The sequence below is a fragment of the Rhipicephalus microplus genome, chromosome 1, assembly GCF_043290135.1.
Source record: "Rhipicephalus microplus isolate Deutch F79 chromosome 1, USDA_Rmic, whole genome shotgun sequence".
NCBI classification, from domain to species: domain Eukaryota; kingdom Metazoa; phylum Arthropoda; class Arachnida; order Ixodida; family Ixodidae; genus Rhipicephalus; species Rhipicephalus microplus.
The window spans coordinates 171,384,409-171,398,241 of record NC_134700.1 but is presented as its reverse complement, the minus strand read 5'-3'; the positions used below and the strand labels follow the sequence as shown (position 1 = coordinate 171,398,241).

At 43.2% G+C, this 13,833-nt stretch overlaps 1 protein-coding gene across 2 annotated transcripts in view; it reads right to left on the bottom strand.

Annotated features, from left to right (window-relative positions):
- The window catches only part of LOC119178675 (activating signal cointegrator 1 complex subunit 2), a 215,401-nt gene that overhangs the window by 63,410 nt on the left and 138,158 nt on the right, over positions 1-13,833 (bottom strand). Inside the window, exon 1 of one of the 2 annotated variants that reach the window (XM_075888137.1) lies at positions 3,811-4,283. The exons of the other annotated variant lie outside the window; for it this stretch is intronic. Within the exon in view, the coding sequence (XP_075744252.1) occupies positions 3,811-3,861 (51 nt within the window). The 5' untranslated portion in view covers positions 3,862-4,283. Of the gene's footprint in view, positions 1-3,810; positions 4,284-13,833 lie in introns of those variants that run through there. 2 annotated transcript variants of the gene reach the window in all.

The window sequence follows — 13,833 nt, the reverse complement described above, 5'->3', positions numbered from 1 at the left end:
TTTCAGGACGTCCATTGTTATCTTATCCTCACCAGCGGCTTTGCCTCTTCGTATTCCTTTTAGAGCTTTCCTTACTTTCCCTGTCATTACTGCCAGGATGTCAAATTCCTCTGGACTATTATTGTTTCTCACAATATCATCCTGGTTGTTTTGTCTTCTGTACAGCTCTCTGTAAAACTCCTCCACCACCTCGACCAGCCTATCTATATCGTTATGACATTGCCTTCCTTGTTCCTTAAAGCATACAACAGAGGCTTTGTTCAATGACATTACTGGCAATTCCAACGAAACTATTGAGTTGGCAACACCGAACTAGCACAGCCCGTGTACCTTCCCTACCCATCTGTCGATTCCATAAAGACTCAAAAAGTGTGACCAACCTGTTTCGGAACTATACCAATCAGCCCATTCACACTTATTTGAAAAATTTCAAGACTATGCAAAAGTATTTATGGACGCTTCTGTATTCAGCGATGGCCTGAGCGCTTCTGCAGCTTTCTTCTGCCCGTCAAACGATATCAAGCGGTTGTTTGAAATACCCCACTCCTCATTGTCGGTGACAAGCAAGCTAGCAGTCATTGAGGTCGTCCTTAAGTATGTGCCAGAAGGGTTACCAGTATCGAAGGTTGTCATCCTTGCAGACTCTCGTGGTGCCCTTATCAGACTCGCACGCAAGGAGACCGACAGCCCTATTCTATGCAGCATCATGGAATCTGCCAACCGTATTCTCTCACGTGACGTATGCCTAGCTGCTCGATGGGTAGCTTCGCACATGGGCATTGCGGGCAATGAAGAAGTGAGTCGCCTTGCTTCGTCGTAGAAATGTGATGTTTGTGACTGTCCAGGAATTTCATGTATGATGGACAATGCTCGTCTGCTTATACGCTGACACCTCCTAAAGCAGCACCCAGACCAGCATGTGGCAGAGGCATCGTTCCATTCCCATGTTCGTGGCCGTGGCTTGCCTCGTCGTTCCAGAGCGCTGTTATACAAACTAAGAGTGGGCTCTGTGCTGGGGCGTTAACGATTAAACCATCAAGGGCATATTGGCAGTCCTGTGTGCGCGCCACTCATGACTCCTACGAAACACTTGAGCATATCATAGTGCACTGTCCTTCGCTACGCAGCAGGCTTTGCTGATTAAGGAATATAAATTCCTGGGGCTTAAGTGCACCACCCTAGACGTGTAGCTCTTTCCGAGAGGTTAAGCTTCCCGACGTGACCAGGCCCATCGAGCTCTACTTACTTTTATGGACCAAACGGACCTGGCCACCCCTTTATAGTCGAATTTTTTTCTTTATTTTTTTTTACTTATACAAGTCTAAGTCTTCGTCATTTCTCCTTAATCTCTCTCTTCTTTTTTTTTCTCCCCTCCTATATACTTTTCCTCTGTCTCTTCCCTCCTCCCAAAAGAGTGAGCAGGCGTTGTGCCCCTCCAGGTGGCAGTTGCCAGCTTGCTCTCTCCCTCTTTCGTTTGTGTCCTTGTGTATCCATGTATGCAAATCAAACATCATCTTTTGCGTATGCACAAGTTTGTCTTCACAGCTATTACGTTTCGTCCGCCTTTTACAGCCTGCGGAATTCTCCCCATGTTATACCTTCTGATGTTGGCTACCTTACGCCTATTGATTTACTTAAAAAGCTCCACTAGCTTTATTTTGACGGTTGCATTTGAGGCTTTCATGGTTTGTCGATTTTAATAAGATTTTTGTCTCCTGGGATATATTGCAAGCGTCCTCTCTAGTGACTGTACCTCTGAATTCCACTGCATTCTTTGGTGATAGTAGTAAGATTATCAGTCATTGTGTCAATGCTATCGTCAATTACCTCATCTAGTGCCTCGAGTATATTCTGAAGTGAAACTCTAAATTCCTGTACTTTTCCTCTCACCGGTAGTTCATAATAGGTTTCTTGAGTATCAATTTTTGTCTTAGCTTTTTTTTTAAATCTAGGTGAACACGAGCTCTTGCCGTTTTATTGTCACTGTATTGGATTTTGCCAACTACTTCTAAATCCTGTACAATGCCTGGGTGTGCACACAGAATGAAGTCTATTTCATTTTTAATTTCATCATTTGGACTTTGCCACATTAACTTACGGTTAGCCCATTTTCTGAAAAAAGTATTCGAGATCCGTAATTTATTACGTTCTGATAACTCTACTAATAACTCCCCTGTGGTATTTCTAGAGCTGATGCCATATTCCCTCACTGCATGGCGTCCGGCCTATTTCTTGCATACTTTGGCATTAAAGTCGCCCATCAGAATAGTATACCGTGACTTTATTAACGGCAGACTCTACGTCTTCATAGAAGCGTTCAACCATATGATCATCATGGCTTGATGTAGGCGCATAAGCTTGTACTACCATCGTTTCGTACCTCGATGAATCACGCCCTTAAACTGCATCAGACCTTTCATTTGTGATGGAGGTAAGAGGCATGTGGAGTCTGCAAGTTGTGATTTGAGTTTCCTTGCTAAAAAAAATGATGCTGGCATGTTGTACACATTAGGGCCCGTTGTTTATTTTCATTAGCTTTGCTTCTGTAAATTTCAACGCACGGCAGCAGCTACAATTTTTATTCGTAGCAGTTCCTGCATTTTTAGTCAAATATGCGAGCATAATACATAGTGATGTTTCAAGTGTGGAGCATTTCGGGGCCTGGGCTGTTCTGTGTCTTCATCGATTGCTGTCCCAGCTTGGCGGAATGCTGCCAGAACCACGAGTAGCATAGCCATATGCAGCTCATTGAGAGCGTGCTCGCCCCAGAAAGTCTTCTTTGAGCGTTTTGAGGATGATATTAAGTGCAAAGCACATTAGGGGCCCGGGCTGGCGTATGCTGTCGTCGGTTGACATAATGCATGAAAAACCATGTGTAAAAATACCAAAAAAAAATGATGAAGTGAAAAATAAAAAGAAGAAAAATAGAAAATAAATAAGGACAGAGGAAGAATCAAGCAGAAATTAACGAGAGAAAACGGAAGTGAAACAAAGAAGGCTGCCTAGCTCCGCAGTCCTTTCAGGCTTGGCACCCAAAGTTAGAAGCTGCCTTCTTTCTTGTACTTTAAAGTGATGCTCAATGGGAATATATAAATTTATACACTGAGTATGTGCTGTGCAAGGAAACAAAAACAAGGGAAGGCTAACTATTTATACTGGCACTACTGTTTATGTCTTCTCTTTTTTGTTTCTTTGTGCTGCACATACATTTTCTTTCAAAGTTTTCTTTATTACTTTCTGTGGTACACGTATTTACACTTAGAGTATATCAAGACATGTATCGACTAGTCTACCAACAGATTCTTCTAGGACACATTAACTTGTGCTAGAATACGTCGACGGGTTACAATTTTGGACTTTGCAAAGAAAAAACAGAAAAATCAAACAGCAACACCATCTAGACTCCTGCATTAACTCTTCCCAAAATCAATAAATTTGGCAATATCAGCCAAAAGCTAGTCAGGCGTATTCGTAAAAGAAATAATTTATATTTATTTCCGAGTAAAGTGCCCGAGATTGACGATTTCAATTTGGAACAAATGGCTGATGCGAAAGGGTCAACTTGGAGGCTAGGGAATTGTCGTTGGAATGTGCAATATCGCCAACTAGTGATATTGGCCAACTTTAATTTGTTGTCTGTGCAATACACCAGATTAATCTACTGAGCTCTTTCTACAAGGTGCTATGGCATCCTCATAAACTGAAACCCCATATTTCTTGCTTCTCTTTCCCTAGAGCTTTCAGTGACTGTTGAAATCTGTATTCACTATTTTTGTAGTCATTCAAAACCAAGAAAGTAGAAACACTCACCTTCGGATGATGTGCGGTGCTCACATATGCATTCACAGCTGTTGAAGACATTTTGGCATTAAAACCACAATGATCACAGTTGGCTTGGCTTCTGACTGTGCTTTTGAATTTTATGCGAGAAAGTGAAGAGCTTGTTGTCGGATGGTTATAGTGTGTTCAGTGTCACAACTTCTGTCTTAAAGGAGGAGGAAGAAAGTTGAAGCGAAAGGACAGGGAGGTTAGCCAGTTCTTAGACCAGCTGGCTACCCTGTGCTGGGGAAAGGGGTGAGGGGAATAAAAGATGATAAAAAGAAATGTTGCTAAGAGAGAGAGAGAGAAATTAGAAAAAAAATAGCGACAGAGGAAAGGCAACATCAAAGAGTACAAGACACTAAAGTCTGTCTCTAAGGCTAGTTGTCCGCAAAAAGTGCAGCAAAGCTTTCAAAGCCTTCTGGGCTGAGGATGGGCTCGGCCAATGACCCAAAATCCTTTCTTCCGACAAAGGCCGATCATCCAATCTATCCAGAGCTGCAGTCAGTTCTTGTCTTGGCGCGTTGAAATGGGTGCAATCACATAGAAGGTGCGCGATGGTTTCTTCGCTGCTGCAGTAAGTGCATGTAGAAGAGCTGGCCATTCCAATGAGAAAGGAGTATGCGTTCGTAAAGGCCACTCCAAGCCACAGGTGGCATAGAAGAGTCTCCTCAGCTCGTGATGTCCCTGAGGGAAGACGAAGCTGCAGATCGGGATCCAGGTTATGCAGGCGCGCGTTTGTGAAGTCTGTTGAGTTCCACTGTACCAGTGTGAGGTCATGTGCAAGCGAACGAAGTCTTGTAGCTGTGTCGGTTCTTGAGAACGGGATGGCTGTGTATTGGGTACCGTCGTGTGCAGATCTAGCGGCCTCATCTGTGCAGTCATTGCCATGTATACCGCAATGACCTGGTATCCACTGATACACTATGCTGTGCTGTTTCTCGATTGCTTGGTGATGAAGAAGCCTTATTTCAGCTACTAACTGTTCATTAGGTCCATGGCGAAAGGGTGACATAAGACATTGAAGAGCAGCCTTCGAGTCCGAGAAGACAGACCAAGTTTCCAAAGGTTCTTCAACTATAAACTCCAGCGGTGCACGTATGGCGGCGAGTCCTGCAGCTGTCGATGACATCAAATGCGATGTCATGAATTTGATTCTGATGTGCCTCTCGGGAATAACCACCGCCCCTGCTGCGCTTACTGAAGACACTGAGCCATCCGTGTAAATGTGAAGGCGTCCGTTGTGCTTCTCTTGAAGGAAGAATAATGTGGCCTGTTTCAGGGCTAGATGCGACGACTTTTTCTTATTTTGGATGCCAGGAATTGTAAAAAGGGCTTTGAGTAGGTGTAGGCACCACAATGGTATCGGCAGACATGTTGCATGCGTGAAGTGCAATGGAAGCACTGCGCAATGCTGAGCTACAGTTGCGCTGAACGCTGAGTGGGGCCTAGAAGTTCGAAGTGATGCGAGGTGATGTGATGGAAGCCGAGCAAGATGTCTTAGGTGCATTCTCAAAGCGTCTACACGGATGTATGCGTCGACTGGATAATCACGCGCAATGATGACTGTCGCTGCTGTAGACGCGCATCTGTCTCGAAGGATGCTGATTTAACTAGGGTGCTAAAGATATGTGAACTCCTGAAGGGCCATTCGCTCTAAATCTAAGCATTTTTTGGCACAAGAAAATGCTGAGAGCTTCATGCAATGGCATTTCAACAGTTCGCATCGATTTAATGTTTGCCTTTAGTGTCTCTTTAGGGTGATACAAGTGCAGTTGTAAAACGCTCGTATAGCTGTAGGGAAGTTGTCAGACCTTGCTGCCCGAGCCAGCAATGCTTTAGCTGTAGCACGAGATGTATGACCCCAGAGCAGTGTGTCTCCCGGCTCCATTTCTTTCAGCATGAATCGAGAAGCCTCTGCCACAGACACTCTCATGTAACATATAATATTTTAGCATGAAGTATAACATGGAAAACCTCCCACAAGGTCACACAATGTCTTTTTTAGGTTTGCGGTCGGCCTTGGAATTTTTCCAGATTAAAATCTGGCAAAATATATCTACATTCTTCTTATATCACCATCACACTAGCTAAAATCATTCCGATCCTCAGGCTATTGAGATTGAGCATTGATACAGGTGGTAAGTGCATTAGTACTTCATAATAAAAGAATCTGTCACTGTTTAGCAGGACATAGTTGTGTAGACCCTGACCTATTCCTAAAAAAAGTGTTTAATTTTAATAAACACAATATTATTGATGCCAAGCTACTACTGTATGGAATAAGGGATATATGAAACTCAATTCAATAATCAGCTACCTACCAAATTGAGACATATTTGTTGGTACAGGATCAATATTGAGCCCTAGTTTATTTATCCTTCAAGATATTTTATGCAATCCTGATGATGTTGTCTACGCGAATTACATGAGGAGGAGAAATAAACGTTTATTTTTCAAAACGGTACAGCAGTATAGGTTCTGCATCTACCTTAGGTGGGAAGCCTCCTCATTCCAGAAACCCTCTAACCTTCACTGCCTCCTTGGCCCTGGCGATAAGACGTCATTGTTTGTCCAGGTACTCCAAAGCAAGCTTGTCCTCCCACGTTTCGAGAAAGTGTTTGTTTTCTTGAACAGCATCGCAGGTATTCGGCGGAGTGTCCATGCAGTACACATGCAGACCTATCGCCTCTGCCTAATTACATGAGCGTTTTTTTTTCTTCTGCTAGCTTGTCCACCGTTCTACCTGTGGCAAATTTTTTACTGCAGTTTCCATCAGGATGATTAATGTCTTTATTACTGCACCCATTTGAAAAGTTGCTAGTTGCACCTAATAACAATTCAAACAATGTGCACCTGATACAAGAGAGAGCAGTTTGATTTATTGGCAGCTCACTGTACTATTACTATCTTTCCTTTTTGTTTTCCTTACCGTGCCCTTAATGTCCGCGTAATGTATTTGCATATTCTTCCTGAACTCATTCCATTCACGGTTGTCTTTGAATTATTATATGCTACATTTACCCAGAGTATAATTTCAGGCATTTGACATTTACAAAACCCAGAAGACAGAACTAATTATAAGCTGCAGTTATTAACTTGGTAAAATCCATACCTACCAAAGAATACCAAAAAAAGAAAGCACCAGCATTTAGTCACATGCTCCTCTCCATTGCCATCTTTTATCAATCAAACGTAGATATATAGGCTCAATATTATATTTCTATCATGGTCTGACTTGAGTCAATACTGTTCTGTAAAAATCAAGTTCTCTTTTTTTTTTGCTTGACAGTAATAAAAATTTTCATTGCTCTGTACAGTTGCTGAGCGAACAGCACTATAACTGGTGAGAGAAGTGTTTTTTTGTTTCTGGAATGCAATCAATTGAAGGTCATGCTTAGAGGTGTCCAAGCATTACTCCAAGCTTCAAGCATACGAAGACAGACCTTCATATGCCCAGCGCTCATCGTTTGCCACGCCAAGTTTGCTGGCTTTTTCCTTTAGCAGATGACAGTGTTCACATTATCCTTGCCCAATTTGTTTTCCTTAGACTTCTCACACACTTTATATCAATTAAATGAACCTTTAATTTCCCGAAACAATGTTTCAGAGCTCAAAAGCTCGAGGTCACCCTAGGTTGGAGGGTCTTTCATTCCAGGAATTCTCAGCCCACGATCGCCTTCCGGGTCCTAGTGAAGAGTACTCATGATTGCCTAACCCCGTGTGGAGATCTTCGCTTCGAAATCGACACTAACCAGCAAAGTATAGCTAATGCAAGAAAAAAAACGATAAAGAACATGTACGAGATTTTCTTTCACTTTACTGAACCTTACACGTGATTATCTTATGCTTCGTAACCAAATTCCACCAATAGCATCATGCTAGCACTTTCTCTTACTTTACTGAGCCGTGCTGATGTTATGTTAGTGCAAATATAGGGCTCAAGCAATTGCTTCTGCAGTGAATGAAAGACGACGAGGAATCATGCGAGTAAGCAATTAAGCTCAACGCTCCATTGTTAATATTTATTGAGGGTCCCTGATGTCCAGTGACAGTAAATCACGTCGCACTTCCATATTATTCTGTGCACTCAAATGTGATGAAGAGGGGAAAGTTATGCTTTTTTTGACCCTACAAAAGTATTGCTCACACCAAATACTGTCTTACTAGCCAAGTAGGCTATCGCTTGGCGGCTGGCTTCCCTTTGTCGGTCGTCAAACTGTAACCAAGTTGCGCCTTCAAAATGTGAAAATTGGAGCACGCAGAGTCGAAGCAGAGGTCCAACGACCTAAGACCTGAGATCATACCGGTATTTACACAAGACTAAAGGGACCCTGAAAAGGTTTTTTCAAACTTTGTCAGCATTCACGTTAGAGCATCATCAAACCATTCGAACCACAAATTTAGTGACATGCTGTGTACCAAGCCTACTAAAGACAATTATATCATACCCTCCTTCTCATCTTTGCTTCACTTCCTCAACTCATGAGGCACACTGGCGATTGCAGAGCTCTCATGAATGCGCTTAATGATTTGAGCTTTTACCAGTCTAGACGCTGACAGGTTGCGCGCAGTCTCGGAGGCCATCACATAGTGCGCCCGGCCGCACGAACACGGTCTGGCAAAAAAGACTGTGGAGTGGTTCATATCTGCACTGACAGGTGCTGCCACCCTACCAGCCAATCTTACAACCAATCAGATCAGGAGCCACGGTGATGTAAAATGGCCAGAGCATTTTGTTTTGTGAATAGGCAGTTGAAAACGTGTTAAGCTGAATCACAGCGATCTGCACCAGCCTGCAGCGATTCGCAGCTTTACAGTGTTGTAAAGAAAGACACAGTTTATGCAGAGAAAATCGGTCTCTAAAGAACCCTTGGGACCTACTGGCCCAATGTGTCTGTAAAAAATTGCCAAAACCGTTTCAGGGTCCCTTAACAACCTCAAAAAGATTGTAAGCTGTCAGCTCATGTGTTTTTTCGCTCCCAACAAGCTTTTTAAGCTGAGTCCTCGTGCGCAGAGGCTGCACTAGCAGAGGGAACAGAGAGGCTGGAGCCCCACCCCAAATTTTCGCCTCCCCCTCCCCCCCCTCCTTCCAAAGAGCAAGCATGGCCAAAGGAAGATGTGTGAATTACTCACCTTAGTTTGTGCCTCTTGTAGATGAACAATTACTTGTTGTGGGTGCCACCCAAAAAAAAAAAATCCTGACTGCTGCTCATGTGTGTTGCGAAAAAGCAGACAAGGCTGTCGTGCAAGGCATCAAAAGCCTTACATGAAATGCTCCAAAGGCTATCCCCATGTCCTGTTTATGCTATCCCCCTGTCCTGTGGAGAAATATAAATTGTCAAAACTGAACATTGTGTGAATGACCTATTAGAGTAATGTGCCAAAAAAAATGTAAGAAAGGAGATAACGGTGCACATATGGTAGTCCATGTCACTGCATCTGGTTGTACTGCTAGCACAAACATTCTGGGAAGAACAGTAACGCTTATACGAGACTTCCTGTGGAAGCTTACCTCATCAAAAAGAACAGAGATTGTTGCATAAGTGAATTGTCTGTCGCTTTGCTGGGCCCCGAACCTGAATTTATGCACAGCCACCTCCGATATGGCTGTGTTGATTTATTAATTTATGAGCATGCATGACAAAATAATATATATGTGAAACCTTTCCCTCCTATCAAACCTTTGCTCTACTAATATGTTTCAGCCAGTTATGCATGATCAACTTGCCCAACAATTATTTCAATACTGAGCCATACATGTGATTTTCTCATGCTTTGTAGCTCCCACCCATTAGTAATTGATTTTACTTTATTAAACTATACCCAACATAATATCACGCTTTGTATCCAACTAATGTCAATATAGCTTTCAGCCAGCAATGCGACAGGCGCATTTCTATTATTTACAACTTTATGCAATTATGTGACCAACGTGACTGCATTTGTGTTCCCAACATTTTTTTTTTATAAAAAAAACCTTAATTTTGTTTCTCTGGATACTTCATAATGTACGTCAAGTGCCAAATAGTAGGGGAGGGGGGCGCAGATGGGCTCGTGCCTCGCCCTGCGCCCCCCCGCTTCACTGTGAAGGAGACAGGGGAGGGGGGGGGGGGATCACAGCTTCAGCTTATAGTATCTTTAAGAGTTTGACTTGTGTCTGCACCCACTGACATTGCACTACAATCATGTCTTCTATTTCCCATGGCCTTTTTTATTCCCACTTCTTTCTCCCTCTGGGTATCTAAAGTTTAGATCTTGTTCCAACCGAAATATTAACCAAGTCAGACTGAGAGTGGAAAATGACTCTCAAATGGGTTCATATGTGCAAAATATGCTGTCTGACAAACAACTGATGTGCCTGCGCTTTTGCTATGACAACCCCAAAATTGTTTTGAATCGTTAGCAACATCTTTTGGTTTTCACACTATTGATGCTTGTGAGAATAGAAAGGGTCCTGGACACAGTGAGTCAGTAAATGCTTCGACCCAGACTCTCGCCAAGTGATTAAGTGCAATTTCTTGGATATCTACGAAAGGGCATGTGCGGCGCTATTTTGGCCTGTCTTTATAGTAGCGCTTAGAAAATAAGATGGTTTACGCACATTTACGACTGGTCAATAAATGGTTTTACCTGCACAAGTTATTTCAGAGGCATTTCCGATGGAGGCGGAAATGTAGGCCCGTGTGCTCAGATTTGGGTGCACGTTAAAGAACCCCAGGTGGTCAAAATTTCCGGAGCCCTCCACTACGGCGTCTCTCATAATCAAATGGTGGTTTTGGGACGTTAAACCCCACAAATCAATCAATCAATCAGAGAAGAGTGATTCGATTGCTCCTCCAGTATGCAACTTTGGGCAGAAAATTTTTTAACCCCAACTACACTGTAACCGCAACCTCGTACAAGGTTTAGTGGTATACTCAATGGTGTTTGCTAAAGTCTGAGAATTGTTTGCCTATCTTAAATTGAGTCCACTTGTGCAATTAAAACTTCTCGTGCCGGCATTAAGTCCCCTACTCCTGACTGGGGCATGTTTTTGAGAAGTACACAAAGCGTGCGAAGTAAAAAGCACCCCAAAAAGCAGCATTGTAAAAGACTACTAAAATCAATGAAAATAAATGGGCACTACTATTAAAAAAAAATTGGCAGATCCCATGTACAGTGGAAATCCACTATATGCGAAGGATGAATGAGGAAAGTTGATATGTCACTTTAAAATCACCACAACGTCACGAGGTAAAGGTAAATTATGCTGTACATGGCTCCCGTGTCACGATTATCATGTTTGAATGTGTTGTTTACCTTCGTCATCTATTCATGTCACGTGATGCCAAATTTAGTATATGGGAAGCTAGCGATACGGCTGCGCGCACGCTATCAACGTGTTATGTTGTCATGTTCTTACATGACACGTGTGTCACGTTTATCATGTTTACCACAGTCATGTGCCTTCGTCATCTATTGACGTCACATAACACCGAATTTGGTATACGTCGAGTTAGCGAAACGGCCGCGAGTGCATCACGAAGGGCCCAATATACTCCAACGTAACGTTGACACGCGCGCACGCTGACCGGCACGATTAGCGTCCATCGGCGCGGCCCGCCGGCAGCCGGTGCGAAATGCGACATGCTGCCTTTCGCGCCGATGCATTGCACTGCGTGTTCCTCTTTTCGTGACGGAGGGACGCCGGATTCGCTTAAATGCGCATGTGTCAAAGCAACGCCGGCGCGACACCACAAAACGAACGCTGCCGGGTCATGTCGAAGTGTATTGGCGCCTTGACAGTGGCATGTAGCACGCATCCCATTATTATCATGCTTGTACGAGTCACATACCTTCGTCATCCATTGACTTCACGTAATACCGAATTTGGCGTATGTGGATGCTAGCGAAACGGCCGCGAGCTCATCAGCAGTGTGGCATGTATTCGTGTTGTTACATGACACGCATGTCGAGACTATCACGTATGAATGTGCCACTTACCTATGTCGTCCGTTCGCGTCACGTTTTATCAAATTTGGGACATGTGAAGCTAGTGAAACGGCTGCGAGCGCATCATGAGCGTAGCATGTAGTCATGTGTTTACAGGATACGCGTATCAATGTGTGTATCATGTTTGCACCAGTCTCATACCTTCGTCTTCCTTTCACGTCCTGTAATACCAAACTTGGTATAAGTGAAACTGGCAAAACGGCCGCCAGCGCATCATGAGCGTGGCATGTAGTCATGTTGTTACATTACACGAATCTCATGATTATCATGTTTGCACCAGTCACATACCTCCGTCATTCTTTCACGTACTGTAATATTCAATTTGGTATATGTAACGTTAGCAAAATGCCCACGAGCGCATCATGAGTGTAGCATGTAGTCATGCTGTTACATGACATGCATGTCATGATTTTCATGTTAGGGTTGGTCACTTGTGTTCGGCATGCAATCAAGTCATACCATATCAGTTTTGCAACATGTCATGTGAACTAAAAACCATTGCAAGAGCTGCAGGACCATGAAATGTAAATCATGACATTCATGACATACATGTCATGATTTTCATGTTATGACTAGTCGGATATTTTCTTCATACACTCATGTTATACCAAGTTTGGTGTCGATACCATTATCGACACGGCCAGGAGAGCTAAACGTCATAGGCGGATAGATAGATAGATAGATAGATGGATAGATGGAGAGATAGATAGATAGATAGATAGATAGATAGATAGATAGATAGATAGATAGGCTCAAATAGATAGATATAGATACGCTCAAAGTCGCCGAAGTTTGCTAAGAAATGCTTCGCATTTAAAAAATGATGATTTTTCTTCTTATGCAGATGAAGGCGGTTGAGCTTCCCCATGGTACACCATCCTTGTACGCTTTAGTTCACTTGAAAAAAGAAAAGGTGTCCTCTAGAGGATAACTGGCCAATGTCGCCACCCAGTAACTCCTTTAAAAAATGGCACGCTTGACCTTATCACCAATACTATAGTGCACTAGAATATATTCTACATAGTACACTATACCACTACAGCCACTGTGCATGCGCAGGCTAGCCATTAGTAGACGACACACCATGCATAGCCTATATACCTTTCCTTCCTCCGTGTCCTATAGCGTCTAGAAGTACCATAGCCTCCTAGATTACCTTTGCCTGCCCGATGAGCGCGAAACGCCCGTCAACTATAGCGGCGCTACCTACGTAGGGGTAAAGGTCTTTGTACTTGGCCTTTGAGATTAGCAATTTTGGCGTTTGCTAATTTCAAAAACTATGCCTTGTATTGAAGGGGTTGCCTGCTGAATGAGCGCAATATGCCCGCCATTTATAACGACGGCACTTACATAACGTTAATCATAATTACTTTTACGTCTTTTTAAAACTTTTTAACGTTATTTTTGTTGCATGTAAGCTTCAAAAACGTAAAAACTTATTTGAAGACACATACTTAAGTAGCGCCACCACCATAGTTCCGACGACGGCCGCTTCCCAAGTGACCGCCGATAATCCGGCAGGCAAGGGAAATCTAGGAGGCTATGTTACAGACTATCCATAAACGTGAGGGGGGAAGGGAGGCTTGTCATTCCCCCATTATGGCACCATACCCCATCCTGAACGTCGCGCACGCTTATGGCATGGGCTACAATCTTGTGTACTGCATATGCTAGGACTAACGATAGAGTTAATATACTGTCTGTATATTAACTCTATGTGCCACCTTGCAGGTAGCAAGTAGCAACTCTACGGAAGCCATGAGTGCACTGTGACCGCTGCCTTTCTGTTTGACATCGCGAAAAATCTGTTATTCTTTTGGCAGCGTCTTCTGCGCCGCGCGGCGCAGCAGCCAGTCTCACACAAAAGTGGCTTCTGCGCCGCACAGAAGTGACGTCACTTAAAAATTTTTACCTAAAGCTATTTAAATGTATAAATTATACTATATAATGCGTTAAACTACAGAAATTTTACTAGTCATGTGTTTGACGAGTCAAACAGCCTATATTTGTTAATTAAAC